At 36.8% G+C, this 23094-nt stretch overlaps 1 protein-coding gene across 2 annotated transcripts in view; it reads left to right on the top strand.

Moving 5' to 3' along the window:
* The window catches only part of AKAP6 (A-kinase anchoring protein 6), a 451824-nt gene that overhangs the window by 234603 nt on the left and 194127 nt on the right, over positions 1–23094 (top strand). Inside the window, exon 7 of one of the 2 annotated variants that reach the window (XM_045569009.1) lies at positions 304–467. In XM_045569009.1, coding sequence (XP_045424965.1) covers positions 304–467 — 164 coding nt within the window. Of the gene's footprint in view, positions 1–300; positions 468–23094 lie in introns of both variants that reach the window. The other variant, XM_045569000.1, reaches the window with a different exon arrangement.

Here is a 23094-nt window from a genome sequence, read left to right as displayed (position 1 = left end):
ATAATTTTTATGCATTGTGATTTTTGTTCCACATGAATTTTTTTTCAGTCAATACACTGAGTCTAAGTCAATTTCCAAAGTAGTCATCTATGCGGTTATCACATTTTTGTTTCCTTATGCTGTGTGTCAAGAATTGCGAGTCTCTATTCTGAGTGACAAATGCTAATATGGCAGGTGATGGCAATGGTCATTTAGCAATATGTATATTGTGTGAAATAGCCACCTAATTTAATAAACAAAAAATAATAATGGCAAAGATGCAGTCAGGTCCACAACTTGTGCTTTCCCCTTCTTTTGGAGAAGGACTGAAGGACATGCTGCGGATGATTGCAAGTCAATGGAAGGAGCTGCAGAGGCAAATCAAACGGCAACACAGCTGGATTCTCAGGGCTCTGGATACCATCAAAGCTGAGATACTGGCTACTGATGTGTCTGTGGAGGATGAGGAAGGGACTGGAAGCCCCAAGGTAAGTGGCTTGAAGTTTGCCTTATTTCCTCTTATTTCTGTCTTCTTTTGAACTAGGCACCACTGAAGTTTTCTTTCCAACCCTAAGGCTTTTCGTTTCTACTGGGTAAACTTTATATCTCTCTCTATATATATAAACAAAATGAAATGGCTTAGTTTAAAACAATAAAAAAAAAAAGCATACAACTTTCAAGTTTTCCAGGAAGAGGTCTTTTTGTGAAAAGTGGCAGGGTAGGAGGGGGACAATACTTTAGGGGTGAGGGAAAGGGGGACATAAAACATTTAGTAAACAAAACATAAAGCATCTTTAACATGAATAATCAGAATGGTTTTAAATTGTTTTGTTGCAACTATAAATCACTATAATCAGTGCAATCACTCAGCTCTGACATCCATTAGCCGCTTGGTTACAGCAAATTAACAAAGAAGAGAGAAAGTGATTCATTATCTCATTCCTGTTAATGACTATCAGATGCATTGCCTAATTAGGGGATGGTCATTGTAGTGGGAAGAAGGTCATATGCTTTGCTACAAATCTTTTTGCTCTGAGTGTAAGTTCTCCATAATGGTGCATGCACCGAATACAACAAGTACTTTAAAAATGAGTATTGATGTGTTTTGGTTATTCGTTTTAGATTTACAAAATAACCCATAAAGCATAAACAGTTGAACTTTTAAATGAGGCACCTTTTAATACAAAGTGCCACTGTTCTAAAGGTATCTTTAGACTCACAATGTGGAAAATAATTTTATTAATTTGATATTTTCATGTAATCACTCCCTTCCTTTGTATCTGTTCCTTTGTGAAAGTAAACGCAGAAAACCAGTCTCATAATAAACTCAGCATTGAAACATTTTGTAACATGGGGGAAACAGATTTAAGAGTTCACAGTTTCTACTCCTGGCATGGAGAAATAAGTAAATCATCATCAAATCACATTTATTCAGCATCCATGTGGATTGGCATTGTGTTAAGTGTATACAGAGCAAATTAAACAAATACTTTGTCCTCTTAGACTCACATTCTTAAATGCAGGCAGAGGAGAAACTCAACCAGCCCTGCAATGGTGAGACCCATGCAGCCAGTGAAAAGCTTAGGCAATTTATAGCTTTGGAACCTCAAATAGCAACCTTTAACTTATTTTTTGGAAACAGAGGATAGAATGATGAGCTCAGTTTCACTTAAAGAAGGCTCCATGGAGGAGGTCACATTTCAGGAAATACTTGAAGGAAGAAAGAGAAGTGGCTTGGCACATGAGCACATATTTTAGGAAGTGACGTGATGAAAGGATCAAAGCTGGAACTAATAATATGGAATGGAGAGTGTATTCAGCAGACTTCTAAGGGAAGACATGGAGCTATTTTAAGGAGCAAGCTGCAGAGAGAAGTTGGTTGGGCTAATGCTTTGGCTGTGTGGGGGCTGGGAGTAGGAAGGATGATGAGAAAGGATACAATTAAAAACTTCATTGTGTTTTGTTTATGTAATAAGAATATACTGAGTGCATGCTTTTTAAAAGCTATCCTGTATTGGGTGCATTCTACATGCCAGATGCTGTTTTACAGCATTTCTTTTGCTCCTTTTTCTTCTCTTTCACAGCATATCAAGGTCTGTGAAGGCATAGATTATTGTCTGTCCCCCCTACTTCACCACAAGGTCCATGAGATAGGCACTGTGGCTAACTGTTCATCTCTAATTCCTGGCACCATACTTGGCCCTGAGCAATACTAGTGAGAGACAGCACTCTAGGTAGTGATGAACATGGTTGGACCGGGAGAAGTGATTTGGATCAGGGCATCAGGGTGGGCTTCTTTTAGGAAGTGACATCCTGTGAGCAGGCCAGTGTGGTTAGAAAGGGAGGAGTGTGCGAGGGAAGCTGGGTGACCTGTGGTTAGCCAAATGGAAGATTCTGGAGTAAGAAGAGAAATGACATCATTGAGTTGCAATATAAAAACCTGTTCCTGACTGGGCGAGTTGGCTCATGCCTATAATCCCAGCACTTTAGGAGGTCTAGGCAGGAGCATCACTTGAGTCCAGGAGTTTGAGACCAGCCTGGGTAAAATAGTGAGACCTTGTCCCTACAAAAAAAATATTTAAAAATTAGCTGGGCGTGATGACACACACATGTTGTCCTAGTTACTCGGTAGGCTGAGGTAGGAGAATTGAGCCCAGGAATTGGAGGTTGAGCCCACAAGTTTGAGGTTACAGTGAGCTATGATCGCACTGCCGTTCTCCAGCCTGGGTGACAGAGCAAGATCCTATCTCTTAAAAAATAAACAAACCTGTTCCTGGCCAGGTTGTAGTGTGGGGCATGTGTGAGTGGGATGGGGTGAGTGGTGGTAAGGTGGGGGTGTGCCAGAGTGGCACTGCAGAAATGGTGCGATCACCTAAATTAATAAAAAAGCTATGTTGAAAACGAGTAACTCCATTCACTAAGGCACTTGGAAATAGACACTTTTAATTATCTCAGTTTGGAGGGAGGTATTGAGATGGAATAAAGCTGATAATAACCCAATGAAAAGGAGAAAGTATTATTAAAGAGAGGCAGTGTCAGCATTTCTCAAAAAGACGACCTACTTGCCCAGGCCCCTCTCTAGACATATTAGAACCTCCTGGATGGGGCCCTAGAATCAGCATTCCAACAAGCTCCCAGAGAAGCAGTATAATAGGCCCTTTTCCTGCAGGACTATATGATCCTCACTCAGCAAACAACTGGTATTAACTGAAATGTTTAAAACAGGGACCATTTGATTAAATTATGCTATATCTTATTCTAATGAAAGGTTATAAATCCATTTAAACATGTTTTAGAAGAAAATTATAAAAATTGGAAGAGGCCTATGATATGCAATTACATATTTTTAAATATCTTTGAATTTTCCAAATCTCTCAAAGAACACATGTAAAATATAAGAATTAAAAAATGACTTAAAAGGTAAAATAGACGAAATTGTGCTGAGGGGACTTGAGATATGAATTTAAATATCAGGAGGAAAAATAAGTACATCTGGTTCTTAATGATTTGGGGGCCTCACTTCTTAAAAAAACAAAACAACCACCAAAAAACCCCCTTCTATTTGAATCATTCTGAAAGTGAAAATGCCTTGAGTCGCATCAGTTTAGAAGAATAACATACTTGCTTCTCTAATTAATAGTATTTCTCTTCCAGAGCATTTTCCTGTCACATTATGTGCACAGCATAGTGCATCTAAAAGCAGCTATGACGAGAGGCTTTTGTAGGTATCTACAGATGCAGTAGCTGAGGGAGGCACTGAGAGTTTGGACCTTGACGTGGCAGAGCCAGAAAAACTGTAGGCCTTCTACCTCCCAACTAGTTCTTTCTCCCTCAATCTAGGCTGAATTTTCACTGGACAAACGAACTACCCCATACTCAAGGGTGAATGTGAAATTGATTTAAGTCAAAGAAAATACATTTCTTAATTTAAGCTTAGGAAACTGTGGAAAAATCAAAATGATCATTCTTTCTTTTTATTTAATGTTTATGAACTGCTTCCCTTAATCCCTTGGGCAAACACACAGACTAACAGAGAAGCTCAGACTCTGAGGTTAGACTGCCTGAGTTCAACAACTGACACATATTAGCTGTGTGTCCTTGTGAAAATTACCTAACTTCTCTGCCTGAGTTGGGTTCTTCACTTGTGAAATAGAGGTAATGAAAATATCTACCTCAAAGGATTGTGATACAGATTAAAAAGAATTGACATACCTAAAGTGCTTATAAGAATGCCTGGCTCTTGGGAAATGCTAAATAAGAGTAAATGTATAAGCCTTCATAGTCTAGTGGTAGAGACAATAAACAAATAATTATAATAGTTCTGATAAATAATAGAGCTAGGTACAAAGTGCATTGAGTACACTGAGGAGGAAATAACTAACCCTACCTGGGGATATCAAGGAAGGATTTACAGGGGAGTTGATGCTTTAAATGAGGAATAGAAAGGATTTTTGCCAGGGTGAAAATAATGGGCAGAGAGCAGCACATGCAGAAACACAGAAGTGTAAAAAGGTGTGGTGTGGCTGGAACCTGGGACTTTGTTGTAGACGATGATTAGGCTGGCTTGCCACAATCTGCACGAGGCTCACAATATGACAAAAAAATGATCCTTAATGATCAGTGATTTGAGGAGTAATCCCTGCTATGTCTCTAATTGACACAATCCAAGCCAGAGTGAGGTCTCTATACAGAATGTATCTAAATATACTGTTTAAGCAGAAATTTTTATTGCCATATTTCACTAAATAGAGAAAGCTTAAATGGGTTACCCTGAAGTTCTCCAAGACTAAAAGCTGGATTCAGCTTCTTATTTGTCATGTCAGTCCTCTTCCATAATGTGACCTTGCACAGGTCATGTACAAATTGTGCCATGAAATGCATCTCCAAGCACAGCAGTTATGATCATCTATTTCATCTTAGACCTAAAGAGGAAATAAAATTAAAACATAATAAAAAATAACTCCAGAATTCATCTTAGGTTTACTTCACAAGCTACCGGGAACTTGAGAAGCATAATAGAAAATCTAAGGAATATATCTAGGGGATATTTTTCTTTTTTACCTTGTTTAAGAGACTGCAGAAAAGGACTTGGTCTTAGAAATCTTGTAAAGAAGGAGGATAGGAGGAAATTCAAAGACTCTGGGAAACTTCTCCCCCAGGACTCGGCAGCATACCTTATTTGTTGTATTTCATTTTTTAAAAAAGTGTTTTCCCAGGACTGTGAGATCTTTTATACATGGAAATAGAGAACAGAATTCACCAGTTCTAGAAATATAGCTTCAGCACTCACATCCAAGAATTGAAAATATGCTTATAATTATGTATTTTATACTTTAAAGATAGATTGGTAAAAGTTTATCACCTTAAACTAGGCTGTCACTATGTTACATTTTTTAATGGTGTATAGCTGGAGGGATTTCAAAACATAGTGAATATCCAATGCCTAACAAAGGCTACATTCTTTTTTTGACCTTTCAAGGCAAAAACCAAAATACTGAAAGCAAGAAAGCATTCTTAAATTTTGCACATTGCTTCCTTTAAAATATTATTCTTCTCTGTTTCTTTACTTTTTACCTATAAAGTATGCATCATTACAGATGTCTTAGAATTGAGGCCAGGATTTCCCCACATAGCATATCAAACTTTGCATCACAGAAAGCATACAACAACAGTTCCTTTGTCCTTTTTAAAGAAACAGATAAGTTTCCAGAACAAATAATATTTGAAGATTTTGTTGTGAATTCAGAAAACTTTACAGCTACTGTAAAAGTGACCTAGCCTCAGTCTCAACCAACATCTTCATTTTCTTAGTGATAGGAGACAGAGGGTTAGCTGCCTTGAACTCTAGGGTTGTGCTTATTTTATCTGCCTTCTTTGAGGTTCTTAGATTGAAGTCATCATCCTTTGGAAATGGATAGCAGACTATGAAGGTCATCAGTGTTATCTGTTCAACGATAGCAGGAGAGTCGCTTAAGGACATTTCTTAAATATGTTTCCTAAGCTGTACAAATGACAGTTTTAGATATTGGCTGAAAATGTACCTCTTTGTGGCCTTTGACTTGGGTATGTCACTGACAACCTGACTTTTCTTTAGCTATCAAGAGTAGACAGGTCCAATATTAACGTGTTTTTGTTTGTTTGTTTACGAGATGCCTAAATCTCAACCCCGTATCTGTGCTAATAAATTATGGATATCTTTCCTTAACTAAAGTAGTGTAAAGGAGATGATTTGGGGAGCACCTTGGTAAGATATTTTCTGTGTGTTGTGTGGTAACTCTTGGGTAATAGTGCAACTGGGTATTATTTTCCTGGAATGGAACTTGATCCTGATTCTTCCAAAGCACTAGTGAGACAAAGCAGTGTCTTTACATTCTTTCCTTTTCTGGCTCGGAAGCTTAGCAGTCCTTTAGCATGTCCTTTAATATAAGATCTTCAGAAACAGCATTAAGGTAATAAATGAGAATTGCATTTATATATTCTTAGTCTCGCATATACTGATGCACACATCTATGAAGAACTATTTGAGACACGTTGCTGTCTTCCTCATGCAAAGAAGAGCACAGGTGTATGTTGTCACCAGGAACCAGAAATGGTATAGTAAAATTAAATTGTGCCTAAAGTAGTAGAAAGAATGAAAACAGGCAAAAAAGCCTAGCTATTATTTACTGAGTGCTGACAGAGGACTCTGCCCACTGCTGGGCCAGACATGAGAGAAGACATGCTTTTCTGCTCAGTGGGCTTATCATTTCAGTGTAAGCACATAGTGTAACATCTTGTCTAATGTAGTTTGGGCTATCTTATATCTAGAGTAATAGATTACCCAAGATTTAGATCATCTTAATTAGGATGTTGGCAGATTGAAATGGAATGGGGTTCTTGATGCAAGCAAATGAGTAGTAAATGCATTACCAATTCTACCTCTTCTGTGCATAATTCTTTCTAAAAGCCAGTATCCGGTCCAGTTCCTTTCCTGCTGAACTATATAAATATAGTCCTGATTTTCAGTACCTAGGGAGAACTCTTTCTTCTACTGTGGATTTTTCAATAGCCCCTTTTTTGTTATCAGAAGGGCAGCTTTTCTTCAAAAGCGTTTTTTGAAAGACAGAAACAAAAGTGAGTTACTTCTTTGAAGATCAGTGTGGTTACTAAGTTTGTGATAGAACCCAATAAAAAATCGTTCCTGTAATCTCCTTGAGGCACTTAAATTTGCATATTATCAGCTATGTGGGTGGATCTAAGATGAGGAACTTTTTTAATGGTCTGACACTATATCAAGGTGACTGAAAAAAATGCTTGAGAAAATAAAAATAGGTACTAGGTCAAAGGACAGCTATTGATCACCCTATCATGGTGACCATGGTATATAAGACCATAGTTTATTTTGTTGTTTCATACTATACTTCCATTGCTGGTGGCCTTGAGGGTGGAAACATTTGGCTCAGCAAGAATCTGGGAGTGAAATTTCTTTGGTGTCCCTGATCAACACAGGGGAATGTCATTGACTTGAGTATGTAGTTTACTTTTTTCCAATATAGTCCAAGAGTGCCAAATCTCTAAATCTGTAATAACTAAAGTTGTAAAGATGCATAGTATTGGATAAAAACTTCCATTCTATGGAAAGTAGCCATCTTTTCTTAGCAGAACTCACATTTTATAACTCAGTTTGACCCATTTTAAAGATAATATATAGTAAACACATATGAAGGGCTTTTTGATATATAGTAGAGGTCAATTTAAAAAAAATCTATAAGTATTTAAGCACAAAAAAAGGAAGGCAAGATATAGAATTGCTTCTAAAAAACACTTTAAAATTAATAAGTAAATTCTTTGAAAGTGTGAAACAATTACCTCAGTGTATGATTTACACTTTTTCCTGGAATGTGTTGTTTCTGGCAGGGGAGCAGGCAGAGCCAGGGAGAGCCCTGCCTGCTAAAGGGATTACTCTGCTCTGGCTCTTGTGTTTATTGAGTCACCTAGGACTTCTTATAAAATGGCAGCTTTCAAATGTACACACACCTGCACTCAACATCCTGAATACTCCAAATGCTTGTTTAACTGTTCTCATACCCAGAGTATCCCCCCCATCTAGTGTAGTCAAAAGACATTGAAATGTCCACATTTTGCTTTTTCCTTCTGTTTGGAATTCATTTAGAATATAGCCATTTATGTAGCTGTGATGCTACCAGACACCAAGATTTTTTTTTTAAGGTACTGTAGTGCTTTTTGCACTACAGACAACATTCCCAGTCTTACCTCCCACTGCGCCTAAATGAAGGTTATGTTTCTCAGGAAACATTAACTAGATTGGAGGTCCTACTTGGCCTGAGCTCCGGGACCCATCTCGTTGAGGCTTCCAGGCCATTTTGCTTTGGGTTGGGGCAGTAGCTTCTCATCTTTACACTCTGTTGGCCTGCTGAGGGCAACACTTAACTTAGCATTGCCCCCTGCAGGGCTAAGCAAAGCCAGGACCTCACTGAATGAGAAAGGGGAGAGAGAAGAAAGGAAGCCTAAAGCAAGAGACTAAGTGAAAGGAAAAGAGAGAAAGGAAAGAAGAGAGAGAAGGAACAGAGGAGGAAAATAAAAGAAGGAAGTATGTGTCCAGTGAAATGCAGTAGAAGCTAAAAACCATTGTCTTGCTATCTTTACAGGCACTGGCCCGCAGGCTGCCCATCTCTGTTTCGGTAATGTTTTCCTGAGGTCTCTCTCTCTATATATTTTTCTTTCCTTTCTCAAGCTCTGGAAATCAAAATCAGAAATGCTTTCTTTACTTTTGACGTCTTAGATATTATTATGTAACCAGCACGTGTGTTTATATAACATACTCTATTAATGGAGTTAGCATTCACAGCAGGCTTACTATGGTCTAGGTTCATGTCAAGCCTTTTATCTGGACTTTCTCATTCATTCTTCCCAACAAAGCTAGAAGTCCTAACTCCTTTTGTAATTTTCACTTTACTGATGAAAAAACTTAGGTTCCTAATGTATATTAGATAATCATTCTTATTGAGACAGTCTTCTTAGAAACCTTCTGTGACAGGGTAAAGGCCAAACACCTTAGCGTGTCCCTTGATTCCAGCTGATTAGTCAAGGTTCGTGCCAGCGTTTCATTTCTTAAATCTTCTAGTTTATCCACTGCCTTCCAAATGCATTTTTCCTTTTCTTTTCTCTTTACTTTTGCTCATGGTTTTTCTTATTCTATCTATACTGCTCTTATCCATCCTTAACATTAATAAATATTGAAAATGTAACTACAGTATGATGACATAGCTCTGGACAGAGCACTGTACCTCTCCTTTCTTACTGCCTAGCAATGGAGAGAGATGTGTACATACACATTACAGTTCTAAATTAGGGCAAACTGTGAGATAAATAATATAATCGGGCACACAAGAGACAGGGAGATTGGGGGTTGGAATATTATTTCAATCTGATGGGCTCTGGGAAGGCTTTTCCCACCTATGAGAAGAGGGATTTGGTAGGGGTCTCTCATATTTAGCTAAATTGGTAGTAGGAAGATACTGGCAGGAGAGCATTCCAGGCAGAGGAAATAGCATAGTCAAAAATATGGAAAGGGGAAAGAGCAATGAGGGACATCCACAGAATGAACAGTGAATGGTCTGGCTTTCTTGAGCACAGAGTGTCCATGTGTTTATGGGAAGGGTCGAGGACCTAGTGGAAGATAAAGCCTGTAAAGCTTTGAGCTATACATATTGGGCAGCTTTGAATATCAGGCTGAAGAGTTATGTTTTACTAGTGTGCTCAGAGTGTTTTTAGTGATTAAATTTGGCCATAAAAACAGAAGACAAAGATAGAATGAAAGAGAATGGACTGAAAGTCAAGAAAATGAATTAGGAAACTAGCCCAATAACTAAAGGCAGCTGAGGTAAAGCAGTGGTGGCTATGATAATACAAAGAAAAAAGTAAGAGCAATGTTACAGAAGAAGAAATAATAGGATATGGTATCTAGGGGATGGAGCCTGAGGGAAGAGTTAACAATGACTTAAAGGAATTGGGCATGAGCAGTGAGGAGAATAGTGTTACCATTAACAGAGGTTGGACACATTTTGATAAGGAACAGTTTGAAAAGGAAGATAATTAACTCTGTTTAGTACAGTGACCTTGATGTTCAATTAATAAGAATATCTGGGTGTATAACCCAGGCATAGATATTTTTGTAACCTCCTCAGGTGATTCCAAAGTGCAGGCAAGTTTAAGAACAATGATTTAGGAGTAGGCGAAGCCTAAAAATCATCTATGTGGTCATGTGCAACACTTAATGGAAAATGCAAGCCTGAAGCTTAGAGGAGAGCTCAGTGCTGAGGATGTAAGTTTAGCAGTCCAAGTAGAAATAATAGCTATAGTCTTCAAGTTGATACTAACAAGTAGGAGACTGTTGTGTGAGAATAAAGTAGAGGTACAACAGAACCTTGAGGAATGCCTGTGGTAACTGAGATTAGGGATGCCTTATTAAATCTGGGGGTTAAGTGAGAATCTACATGCTCAACAGTGAAACTCCCAACCCCAGCTGCCCTGAATGCTGGCAGCCAGGGGATAGTAGCATTGTAGGTCAAAGGAACTTTTCATGGGATGGGGTGAACTTAGTATGTTTATAAGCTGAAGAATAGGACTAGTAAAAAAAGGACAGTTTTAAGAACAGGAAAGAAGATAGTTATTGGTACAATGATTCAGATGAGGAAGAGAAAGTGAATCAGGTGGAGCTATGATTTTCAGGAAGGGAGGATATATCTTCTGAGATAGGAGAGAAAGAAGGAATGCTCGTGTTAAGCAATAATAAAGAGGGAAGGAAGCCAAAGAATTCAGAATGAAGACAAACTCAGTGAGAATAATAGTCAGTGGAGCAATAATGTGAATAGAGGGAGAGTTGAGGGTGAGGAGGGACTAGAGAACAGAGTAGGATTCAAATCCTCCCTCTCAAAAGAGATTTCCTAAAATTGTCCAGTCCTAGGTGATCACTACCCCCTCTAAACCATGTTACATTTACTGTTTGTACCACACATTTGGTGATTAATCACACACAGGCTTGTGACACCATTTCCATTGTTTTGTACTTCCATTTATATCTTTTACAGTTAACCTTTAAGGTGATTACACTCCACCATAACCGCAAACTCCTTGGAGCAGAAACTACGTCCTAAACTTCTTTGTTTTGCTCATACATTATTTGAGCTTCAAAATATATTTTAGTTAATTTCATGTTTGATACATATAATATTATTTTTAAAGCTAAAGACAAAACCCACTTTATCTTTTCATTTCTCAAAATACTTTATCTTAGCTTGTGTAAAAATGGCATAATCTCTGTCTTATCATCTGTTCTTCTTTCTACACTTCCCTCCCATTTTGTTTGCTCCTTGCTTTTTATCGTAAATAAAACAATCTTTAAATCAACTTTTTAAAGAGTCATTTTAGACAGGCATGGTGGAGTGTGTCTGTAGCCCCAGCTACTTTGGGAGGCTGAGGCAGGAGGATGGCTTGAGCCCAGGAGTTCTAGGCCAGCCTGGAAAACATGGTGAGACTCTGTCTTTAAAAAAAAAAAAGAGCCATCTCACCTATTCCCAAAATAGCTAGTAATTTATACCATAAAAATGTGATTTTATTATTATTTTTGCACTTCCTCAATGCAGTCCAGCTAATTGTTTTAATAGGTTATTAGATTTCTTTAAGTCTTTGTTTAAACAGGCTTGCTGACACTCTGAGTTGCTTCTTTGAAAAAAACTAAAAGCATCTAATATGACTTAGTAGTTGACCAGAATGCTTGTTGATGAAATTTCTAATCTTTGCTCTAAGGCTCTCTAACAAGATTAGGCCAGATTGAACCTGAGAAGGTAAAAGTCTCTAAATTGACATAAATTCAAAGGGCAGAACTAGATCATACCACTATTTGAATCTCTAACAGAGTCTAATCTCTGACATATTATATTTGCTCCACTGTACTCTGTGTACATACACATCCTTCAAGTAAATGATAAATGAAGTTTAGCTACCATAATGTAGTTTAAACACTTCTAGACCTTTATGGGAAATACAGGGTTGGAGAGCTCTGCTCTGTAAAATGACCTAGATCACTTTTCTGGAACACAGTCTCTATAAAACACACACAAACACAAACAATCATGAATTTTTCCAAACCAGCTTGGTTGAATTTATTTTCCTGCTTAATGTGTTGGAATTTTCCCCATTTCTCAAGACTTTGAGGTTCCAGAACCTGGCCTGCTGTACACTTAGCAAATGCCTTCACACCGACCCCCTTTCTTTGATCACACATTGTTCCTCCTCTTAACAAACTCTTCTAAAAGCTATATACATGTGTTTAAAATAGAAGCTTTTTGGGTCCCACTACCCATTCTCATTAATGAAATTCTTGTGTCCCAATGTTTTTTCTCCAAAGTAAATTAGACTGATATGAGTGAACAGAAAACAAAATGTATTTTTCAAAATTATCATCAGATAATGCTGCTATTAATTTTTATTGCATTTTAGAATGAAATCATCTCATTTCCTAGTAAGTGAGAACTTTTAACTATTACTGTTAATCAGTAATTGCAAATTTCCCGTCTTTTGGTTTAAGGTTAAGAATTATTAACTATATAATATAGGACAAAGAGAACAGTGATGTGAACAAAGATATCACTGAATAAAGGTAAATTTGATGTTCTGAGTGTTTTTCTTCCTTTGTAATTACTTTTGTATTTTATCCAATTGTGTGGTAGTTTTCAGTTGTAGTCGTGCTTCAGACCTTTGACAAATAGCGTCTTCTATCATTATCTGCAGATTCTTTTAGTCTCAGTTGTACACAAAAAGCTTAACGACTATTCTCCGTTGCCTAATACACAAAAGGGAAATCAGGTAAAGGGGTTTGAAGATAGAATCTCTTTGGAAATCCTGCATTTTAAGTAGACTTCCTCTCATAACAGCCTTCTGTCAATGAATGCCTTGAAATAGAAGCTCTTGTTTTGTGTACTTTTCCAAGGCAATCAATAGATCTCTTTCTTCCCATAAATGGTAAAATTGGATATTAAGAAGTGTAGGCACATTCTCCTCATAAGAGGGGAATGTATTGGAGATGTTGCACCTAATGATATAATCACCAACAGCAGCATCAAATAATGTTTATTAAGCTTGATTTAGCAGGTTTTGTGGACTGACTAACCAATAGCCATTTTCCTCCTCGTTTTTCCTAACAGAATTACTTGTTTTATCTTCATACGTACCTCCTTCCATACTGTGTTTTTCAGGTGAGGTGGACCCTATTCCCCATCCAGGTAGTAAATCATATAGTCCATTAGGCAACCATAGGGCCCCCTTTGTCATGCTAATAATTGGCTTAGGCACAGCTAATTGATGTACTTCTGGCCAGTGAGAAATGAAAAGTCTCTATGGGGCTTTTGGAAAGGTTTTCTCTCTCATAGAAAGAGACAAAAAAGAAAATGTTCCCTTTCAAACTCTGGATGCTTTCACAAGTATAAGAAGCTGAGGTGCTATGGTCATTTTGCCACTATGAATGGAGTTAGGTTAAGGGCAATGCTTACATGCCAAAGATGGCAAAGGGGAAAGATTTTTTTTTATATTATTGAACAGCTGAATTACTCAATTCTGGAGGTGTCCTACCTTCAGCATTTCTTATAAATTCCCCGTTTTTTTTAGCCTTTCACTATTGGAGTTGGAATTTTCTGTTATTAGGGAGACAGGCATCCTAAACAACAAATTCACTGTCTTAATAAAATATCATAGACTGCTGAGTATTATACAATACGAATATTTTTCTACCTGTTACATCTTTTTTTGTTTGTTTGTTTCAGAGTGTCATGGGGGTACAAATGCTTTGGTTACATAAATTGCCTTTGCACCACCCTAGCCAAAGCTACATGTGTGCTCATCTCCCAGACAGCACTCATTGCATCTGTTAGGTGTGAGTTTACCTATCCCCTCCTCCCCGCTCCCACCTGTCCAACACCTGATGAATGTTGCTTCCATATGTGCATATAAGTTTTGATCAATTAGTACCAATTTCATGGTGAGTACATGTGGTGTTTGTTTTTCCATTCTTGTGATACTTCACTTAGAAGAATGGGCTCCAGCTCCATCCAGGATAATACAAGAGGTATTAGTTCACCATTGTTTTATGGCTGAGTAGTACTCCATGGTATACATATACCACATTTTATTAATCCACTCATGGATCATGGATTGATGGGCACATGGGTTGTTTCCACATCTTTCAAATTGTGAATTGTACTCCTATAAACATTTGAGTGCAGATGTCTTCTTTATAGAATGTCTTTTTTTCCTTTGAGTAGATACTCAGTAGTGGGATTACTGGATGAAATGGTAGTTCTACTTAAAATACTTTCTTTTACATTTTTTTCCCACTGCTAAACCATCACTTGTCGCAACTTACTGCCACATGATGCCTTTGTCCACAGTTACTCTACTTAAGTTATTCTCATCATTGTTCACTAATGACTTCTGGGTTACCAAATCAAACAGTCTCTGACCCTCAGCTTCCTATCTATAAACAAAGCTTTTGATACTTATTGGTAGTTTTCAATTAAAACATTATTAGCCAATATTTTTTCCCCCAAACTAAACATATAAACCAAACCTAAGTGGAATTTTTTGGTTGACTCAGAACCTGGGCTGAGCAGGGCTTTGCCCCCTGCTTACTGCCCCCTGGGCCTTCTCTAGCTCTCTCTGTTCCCAACCTTTGCAAAGCTCACAGGTTCCACAGGACATGGTTCTAAAACTAGCCTCCAAATTTGACCTTTCTGGTGCCTCTTCTGCTGCTTCTCCATTTGTACTGTACCTCTCCTATCTGGAATCCTACAGTGGCTTTCCATTGCCTACCTATAAAAATTCCTTCCTTTCTAAGCTTGTTTCTTTGAGTCTTCCTTTCCTCACTTTGCTATAGCCACATGAGACTTTTTGTCTTTTTTCTATGCTTTTGTCATTTAGATCCCTACATCTTTGCCCACTCTACTTGTTTAAGCCTCTCTATTACCATGGTCTGTGCCAGTGCTGTCTTCTACCCAAGCAACCATCTAGGTCACAATGACTCTCAATTTTCTCAGTGTTCCTATAGCATTTGAATCTCAATTATAGCACATATCACATTCTGTCTTTGAATTTTATATTAAAGATATTCCTCAAGCTACATGTTTCTGAAGGTGAGGAACCATTTCTTGTTCATTGTTCTGTATACTGCAATGCTCAGCATAATATATCCCTCAGAGACTATTCTCAGAAAAAACTCGTTGTTGGATGACAAAAAATTCACAACAGAAATCAGAATCCTTAAATTATGTGGTTATTCTTTAAGCTATTTATATTTTTAGTTCTTTAAATATTTGTATTAGTTTTATAAGTTGATCCATATTCTTTGAGGTTATATAGAATTAAATTGATTTAATTGATTAATTTTCATTGACACGGTGGAATCTAGGCCAGTTATATAAAACTAAGGTGAAGTTATTTTTAATGAAAAATATTTTATAGCTTTGCATTTCACTGTTAAAAAAAGAAAAAGTAGTCTCCTATGTCTATACTTGGACATTTAAAACAGGGTTATTTATGAGTTAGCTCACTGACATCCTGTGCATACTAGTTATGAATTAATGATAAATGTGGCAGCTTTACTAATACTATAATTTTTAAACACTTAATTTTCATTTAAATAATTGTCATTGAGCTCCCGGGGGATAATCAAATATGTAATTTCAATAAAATGTATCTCCTTTTGTATTTATTTTCTTGTTTCCTGTAATCTCTGTAAGATTATCATTCACTAATAGAATATGTTTGAGAATTGCATTAAGTTTAATAAAAATACCAAAAGTTGGAAAAGTGAAGGAAAGACCACATCACTGTATAGGTATTCAGTTAATTTCTACTGTTTCATTTTAGTCACTTAGTGCTTCTTAATTTTAACGTGTGCATTAATATCTTTAGAAAAATTCTGATGATAAGGAAAAGGTATGTTGATTTGGTAAGCTAATATTTCAAACAAACTGTAATAAGAATATATCATATGATATAATAGTGATAATATAGCAATTGGCATGCTTTGAAGGAAAAAACTTTAGTAAGTTTCTTTTCAAGACTAGTATTATCAGTTATTTTCATTGGGGAGGAACTGACTTTGAGACTAGAAATAATGATAGATGCAAATAGACATAATTCCAGAGCCAGACAATGGAGAACTTGAAATAAGTCCATATATACATAAGCCATAAGGCAAATGGAAGATACTGACTCTGGGAACCAACAAGTCAGAGAATCCCTTTTCTCCACCTGTTTCATTATCTGCAAATGAGGAATAATGATGCCACCTCCCTCCCTCACAGGACTGTTGAACAGATTAGGTGATATATATGAAAATATCAAAGTTGGTTGACTAATGCATACATCGTTGCTAAGAAGACCAGAGATGTTCTCGTGTAGTTCTCCTATAGACAACAACTATAAATTCCTATAGTTGCTGTCAGGGTGGGAGTCTGACTCCCTGTTCTCATGCAATGGTGAGTGGGGAGCTGTGGCTGTGGTCTGAACTACAGAGAGGAGCTTTGAGTGGAACATGAAATGAAGGAAAAGCACAGTACCCAGAGAGAAGGTGGGCATGAGAACTAAAGGAACAGTCTAAAGCAAAGACTGAGTCCACAACAGGAGGCAGAGGGAATAAATTTGAAAAGAAAAACAGGAAGTAGAACCTGGAGAGAACCCCTTTAAGGCCCCCATACTCAGAGCCAGATGCCTCATGATAGGGTGTTAGATGGTACCGGTGGTGGTGGTGGTGGTGAGAGCTGTTAGGGGGCCCAAAAACTCAGTCCCAGCATCGGCCATACCTTCTACACCCCATCCTATGATTCCCAGGGCTCCCTCTTCAGTACAAAAATACTGGTCCTATATACTGCTACAGATTCAGTATGTGACTTCATATGTTTAAGCCTCAGTATTATACCCTAAGGTGACTAGATCCTGAGATTTAAAAGATACAGGATCTGAACTCTTAAAATATGATTTAAATGTTTATTGTTACCGGAAATTATTATTATTATGCTTTGTCAAGGGTCTTTGATGTTAAGACTTTATTAACATGTATTTAGAGATCTACAGGAAACTGCTTTTATGATTGTGTGTTTATCATTTACTCTTGTTAGGTCTAGTATTTATGGGCTAACACTGGAAGCATGACAATTGTCTGGTGATTTAACAATGACTTTTTGCTGATGCCTTTCCACTTCCCCCTTCCCCCTACTCCTTGCCCATTAATTCTGTAGGACTCAGTTTAAATCAGGAAAGGAAAATGAGTCACCTAAAATGAGTGTAGTCAGGCCTTGCCCATAAGAGCCTCACTAAATTGCTTTTTGCAAAGTATTTGACACTTGCTGCTTAACAACCAGTGGTATTGTCACTGTGAGGTCAATACCTAGAGATAGAGGACTAATTTGCAGACAGAGGAGACTCAAAAGAGGGTGAGAGAAGGAACCTTTTTCCAAATAGCTTTACCTATTTCAGCATATATGGCCAGGTCTTTAAACTTCCAGTCCATAGAGCAGTCTTTCCTGTCCTAATAATTTCCATATCTTGGTCTCCTAATAAGCACTGAGCAGTAAGTGGGCTCCACTGTCTGGCTGCATCTGACTGCCCTGACTGTGTTAATCATCATCTGCTCATAGAAGCATGGAAACCCTGGAGGATTAGTGTTTGGCAGAGAGTCAGTAAATTGGTTGGTTTGTGCAAAATTTTGGGAGAAGAGAGTAGAGTGGAAAAGTGAATTAACAATGACAACATGAGTAAAAGTGGTGCTGAAAATGCAGAGGATGGCCTTATATCTAATTGTATTGTGAGTATGAATAAAAAGGAGATCTTGGTAAGTACAAATTTATTTTCAGCGTTAGGAAGAAGCTATTCATCTAGTGTAGAATAAAAAGCAAGTCTTTGAGTTTATGAGTCCAGGGCCCCACACAATTGCCGAGAGCATTGGAAGATACTTGTTGTGTTAGGTGGCCATAAATGACAACAAAGCACAGGACTAATAGGACAGATGAAAATATGCTGTTCAAGAAAAATAGCCTTTTTTTCATAAAACATATGACATTTCTGCATCCTGCATCTGCCATGATATAATGACCCTATTAACAGAAAAGAAACGGAAAATAAGGAGTCAGCATGGTTGTTACCTGAGCCCATCATAACATTTTAAATTGCTTAAAGTTGCAATCTCCTGAAAAGAAATTATAGTTGTTGATTGGTCTTTTTGGTTACCTGGCAAGATCTGTAATTCAGAAGATTCAGGACTTAATTCTTATGGAATTTCATTTCAGATTTCCTATGTAAAAGAGTCAGAGCATTTTGTATATTACAGAAAAATATGAGACGATTAAGGTCAGAAAAAATAGGAAGGCAAAAATAAGAAAACATACCTCTTTCCCTGTTTCATAAAACTGTGGTAGAGTGTTAAGTAAGACAAGCAACCCTATAATTAGAAAGAAAATTATGAGAAATTATTTTTATTCTAAAAAATCACATTAATGGCTTTGTCTACAGCTCAGTTATTACCAATTGCCATTAACTTGTTGGCACAAACAAGTTTAAAATTTATTTCATATTCTGTAGTCCTAATAATTTTTTTGAAAAAGTGTGGCATTCAAATGGTATAATTAAAACAAGTAGAATAATAAACATATATTTATGAAGGTTTGTGTATATATTTGTTTTAAGTTGAACAGATAATTCCTAGTGATTTTGTGAGTCATACAGGGAATAATTAAAATAAATTTAAATTCAAATATTAACATTTCAATTTCCAGCTTGGTGAACATAAGCAAATTATTATAAGTTTGTTTTCAATTCCAGCAAAGCATATTAAAATTAACTTTTCCTCAATTTAAGTAATGTGTATAACTAAACTTCCTTCCTACTGTGAAACAGTTTCATTTATTGCTATTTGTAAACTGCCTAGTATAGATGCAGAGTGGATTGGGCTTGAAACTCCTTGAACAGTTTCTTTTGAAATAACACTACATACGTTAAGCTCAATTACACATCCAAACAGCCACAGCTCACTTTTGGTAATTTATTCATTGATTTAACATAGTACCCAGAAGAGCCATGCCTGCTGTCATTTTTGTAATATATTATGTTTTAAATATACTCATGCTCACCCATGCACACCATTAAGGTGTGCATAAACCTGTGTTTTTCTCTCTTGACAGCTATAAATGTTTGTTATTATTACACAAAACATATGTTCATGTTGTTTTTGTCTAAATTATTCTATCTGGGGCTATAAAGTTTTAATGTTATTAGTTGCCCTTAGAATTTTAATGTTTCACTGCTGTAACCTTCTTAGGATTTCTGTGCAATTAAATAGAAACTATTTCACTGCAGCCTGGAAGAACAATATATTTTATACAAATAATAAAAAAAAAACCTTCTTGCTCCATTTTCTTTCAGTGTAGTAAAAATGTTTGCTTGATGGTTTTTCTTTTTGGTCTGTGGGAACCTCACCTGTGGTCATACCTGTGCACCAGCTGTGTCTAGAACATTTCTCTTCTTGTTGCTGGCATCTGCTGGAAAGAAGTGAGTTAGGATGATATTTCACCAGCCTTTCAGGGATCATTCCAGGTGCTGTTTAGATGACTCCACTTTGGCCTGGCTTTAGTCTAGTATACCAAGACCAAAAGGGACTAAATGGGAAGCCCACTATAATAGCAAAATACGTCTCTAACTTGGTTTGTTTTCCCAGCTTGGGTCAAGAGTAGTTTTATTTCCAAATCAGTAGAAGCACTAGCATTTGGTGGAACCACAGAGATGTTTTTCTCTTATGTCTCCCCTCCTTTTCATACTCACTGGCTGTCCTTGGTTCAGGCCTCATTGTCACAGTCAGAGTGAGCTACAGACTTACCTGGACACCTAATTTCCCACAGATATTAATAGAATCACTGAGTTGCAAATAATTATTTTACAGGTGAGTTTCTGAGAGTATCCTGGATTGTTTGCTGTGATCTATAGTAAATGTTGGCAGTGTCCACTCCCACCCCAGTAGTCTTTCTTACATACAGTGCTGGGGCTGAGTAATGTCACTGACTTTTAACTGACTCTCAGCTTCAATTTTCTTCTTCTGTATACTGATCACTATACTTCCATTGTCATCTTCCTAAAATACATGTTGAATCACATCAAACTGCAGCTCAAAAGCCTTGCCAGTGAATATATCTGAACTCTTTAAGAAGGAGTTTAAAATTTTCCTTGATCTAGCACCAAATCCCTTTTCCAGGGCTCATTGGCCCTTAGTTCTACCTCAGCCTTACTGGTCTACTCACTGCTTCTGCAATACTACATTTGGCCACTGGTCCAAGCTGGCACATATGCTGTTCCCTCAGAGGTGCTCTTCTCTACTTTCTGTCCATCCAACCATGGTTTCTTCAAAATCCAGCTCAAATATAGTGTCATCCATTAAGCTCTTCCTGATTCTCCCTCAGTCAAAATTAATCACATCTGCTGCATTTCCTTTCACATCTGTCTGATTTCTCACATATTTTATTTTGCCTTACATTATTCACTAGAGTATAAACTCCTTGAGGGCAGGAACTATATACTCTTTCATCGTTGTTTTTTTATCAATGTCCTGCTCAGTTATGAAATAGGTACTGCTTTGTTAGCAAATGAATGAACAATATTTCTTTTTTTTTTTTTTTAACATTGAAGTAATTGGGAACCACTGAACTGTTAGGCTGATGCCAACTCAGTCTTCCTGCATTTGTGGCTTTATGGACATGGATATGGACTTAAACATATATGACAGACCTATGGAAAAAGAGATTATATATTTCCTCAGAGTAACACATTATATTAGTGGGGAAAAAACTTCGTTAATAAGTTCTTTTGCTTACATCTGAAAGTACCATCTAGTACTTGGTCTTATATCTGACTTCAGAGGAATCAAAGATTATCTTGTCTTTATTTTTTGAATAATATCCTACTCGAGTAAAAACTCAATGTAAAAATCAGAGAAACAAATGAACTTTGAACTAGGGGTATATCAGTATTGCTTAACTTCAGTTTGTAGCCCAATTTGACTTGTAAGAAAATTAGTTATTAATCAGATTACGATATTGCTTTGTTTTTCCAGATTGTGGGTTTGAGTTGCCACAGAAATTGGAATTATGTTCTACCAACTTGGTCCATTCTTCATTAAGATATAAAATTTCAGAATATCATGAGTTTATTGTTTTTTCTTAAACAGCACCCCTAAAATAACTTACTTTATAGAATGAGAATTTCTCAGGAACTGAGCCTACGAAGACATTATTTTAGCAGAAAATTGGGTTAGTATCCCTTCCCTTTCTTCTGGCACTTCCCCCAATTAATGGAAGTTTTTAGGAAAGGAAAACAGGAAATGAAGTTCTTAAAGGACTTGTGGAAGTCTCTCCTGTTAAAATCACCTGTTTGGACTTTTCTTCTTTTTGTCTCCCACACTTCTAAGTTTAACACCACATGCAAAAGCCCAGTTAGAAAGAGATCTAAAAGGCCACATTTAACTTCCTTTTTAAGCCTTCATTTTTTTTTTTTTTTTCCTTTAGAGTGGTCTCAGATGGTAAAGATTAAGGTCTTTAACAGGCAGCAGTCACTGCTCACAAATAGTAGACCTCCCTAATTTACACCATTTTAATTACATCTAAGGGTTTTGCCAATTATATGGTGGACTTTTGCAGGGCAACGGAAGAGGGGTGGGTGTGGAGCCTGAACAGCTTTCTCTTTTAGAAATAGAAAAAACCTGTAATAGAAAGATGCAGCATTTGTTAAAGAGTGGAGATAACAGAATGGTAAGTTAAGGTACTTGGTTACACAATAATCTCCCATAGAGTATTCATTACTGCTAAATAATTGACTGTGTTGTCAGATTTCTCAGTGAGGAAAGGGTCAAGGAGGTCAGTTATCTGGTGGTAATGACCATAGCGGTCATTAGAAGGTATTAATGCTATTAAGGATAGAACTTTAACTTTTTATTGAAGTTTTTATTTAAATGATATTAACTTCAGTTCAACTTTTAATTGAGGTGCAACCATCCAAATTCTAAAGTCGGGCACCAAGAAGTAATGAACATAAAATTACATGTTCTTTTGATAGGTTGATGGGTCTTTATTAGAATTTCAAGGGCCTCTACAGAGCTATTATTAGACACAAACTGCTCTGAAGTCTTCTATTAGAATTAGGACTCCGTGAATGATTCTAGGAAATAATTTCAACCTGGACCACTGAAAGGTAAAAAAAAAAAAAAAGAAAGAAAAAGAAAAAAAGGAATAAGAGGAAGAAGCTTCTTTGGTTTGTGTTTTGCCTTTATTTTTACTTTTTTATTTTTATTTTTAAGGTGAAAGGGCCCATTTATATGGCTAGGTTTGGATGCATTTTCCAGGCCTTTAAAACACAATATACATCTCCCTTCTTTTCTTCCTTCCTTTCTTCCCTGCTTTTTTCCTTTCTCTCTGACTAACTGGAAATAGAAAACAATCCAAAAAATAGAAGTTTTCTTTTTTTCTCTAAATTTTAAGGAAGCTTGTCTCTTGAATATTCAACATATCTGTGTCACCAGTTCTATTAGAGTACCAATCTGAGAAGTCAGAATAAAGTAAACACTTTATTAAAATATTTAAATTAATCCAAATAAAAATGAAAGTTAATGCCAGAACCTTACCACCCATAATTTATAAGTAAGCTATTTTCTAAATAAAAACAACCATCCACCTGCAGTTCAGATCTCTTAGAGAAGTGGGAGGGATGCACAGTTTGGGAAGGGAACCTTCTATTACTACTTTTCTAGGAACAAAAGAGAGATAAGGCAATTTCAAGGTTCGTAATTTTACCTCTTTGAGCCAAGAATGAAGGAGCTATGGGTAGTGAACAATTTCATACACAAAATCATTCATACCTAAAACCCTTTGTTTTTTCATGATCATCAACTTTATGAAGATTTGGTGTTAAGTTGGTTGGCTGCCATTTACAGCAAAGAAATTTGCTAAAGGAATTGATAATGGCCTTTTTTTTTTGGAAAAGGATTTAAACTACTCTATATTTTTGGTAAGTAGCCAGTGTTTT

Source organism: Lemur catta, chromosome 1 (genome assembly GCF_020740605.2).
Source record: "Lemur catta isolate mLemCat1 chromosome 1, mLemCat1.pri, whole genome shotgun sequence".
Classification (NCBI taxonomy): domain Eukaryota; kingdom Metazoa; phylum Chordata; class Mammalia; order Primates; family Lemuridae; genus Lemur; species Lemur catta.
This window is presented reverse-complemented; position numbering and strand designations above follow the sequence as displayed.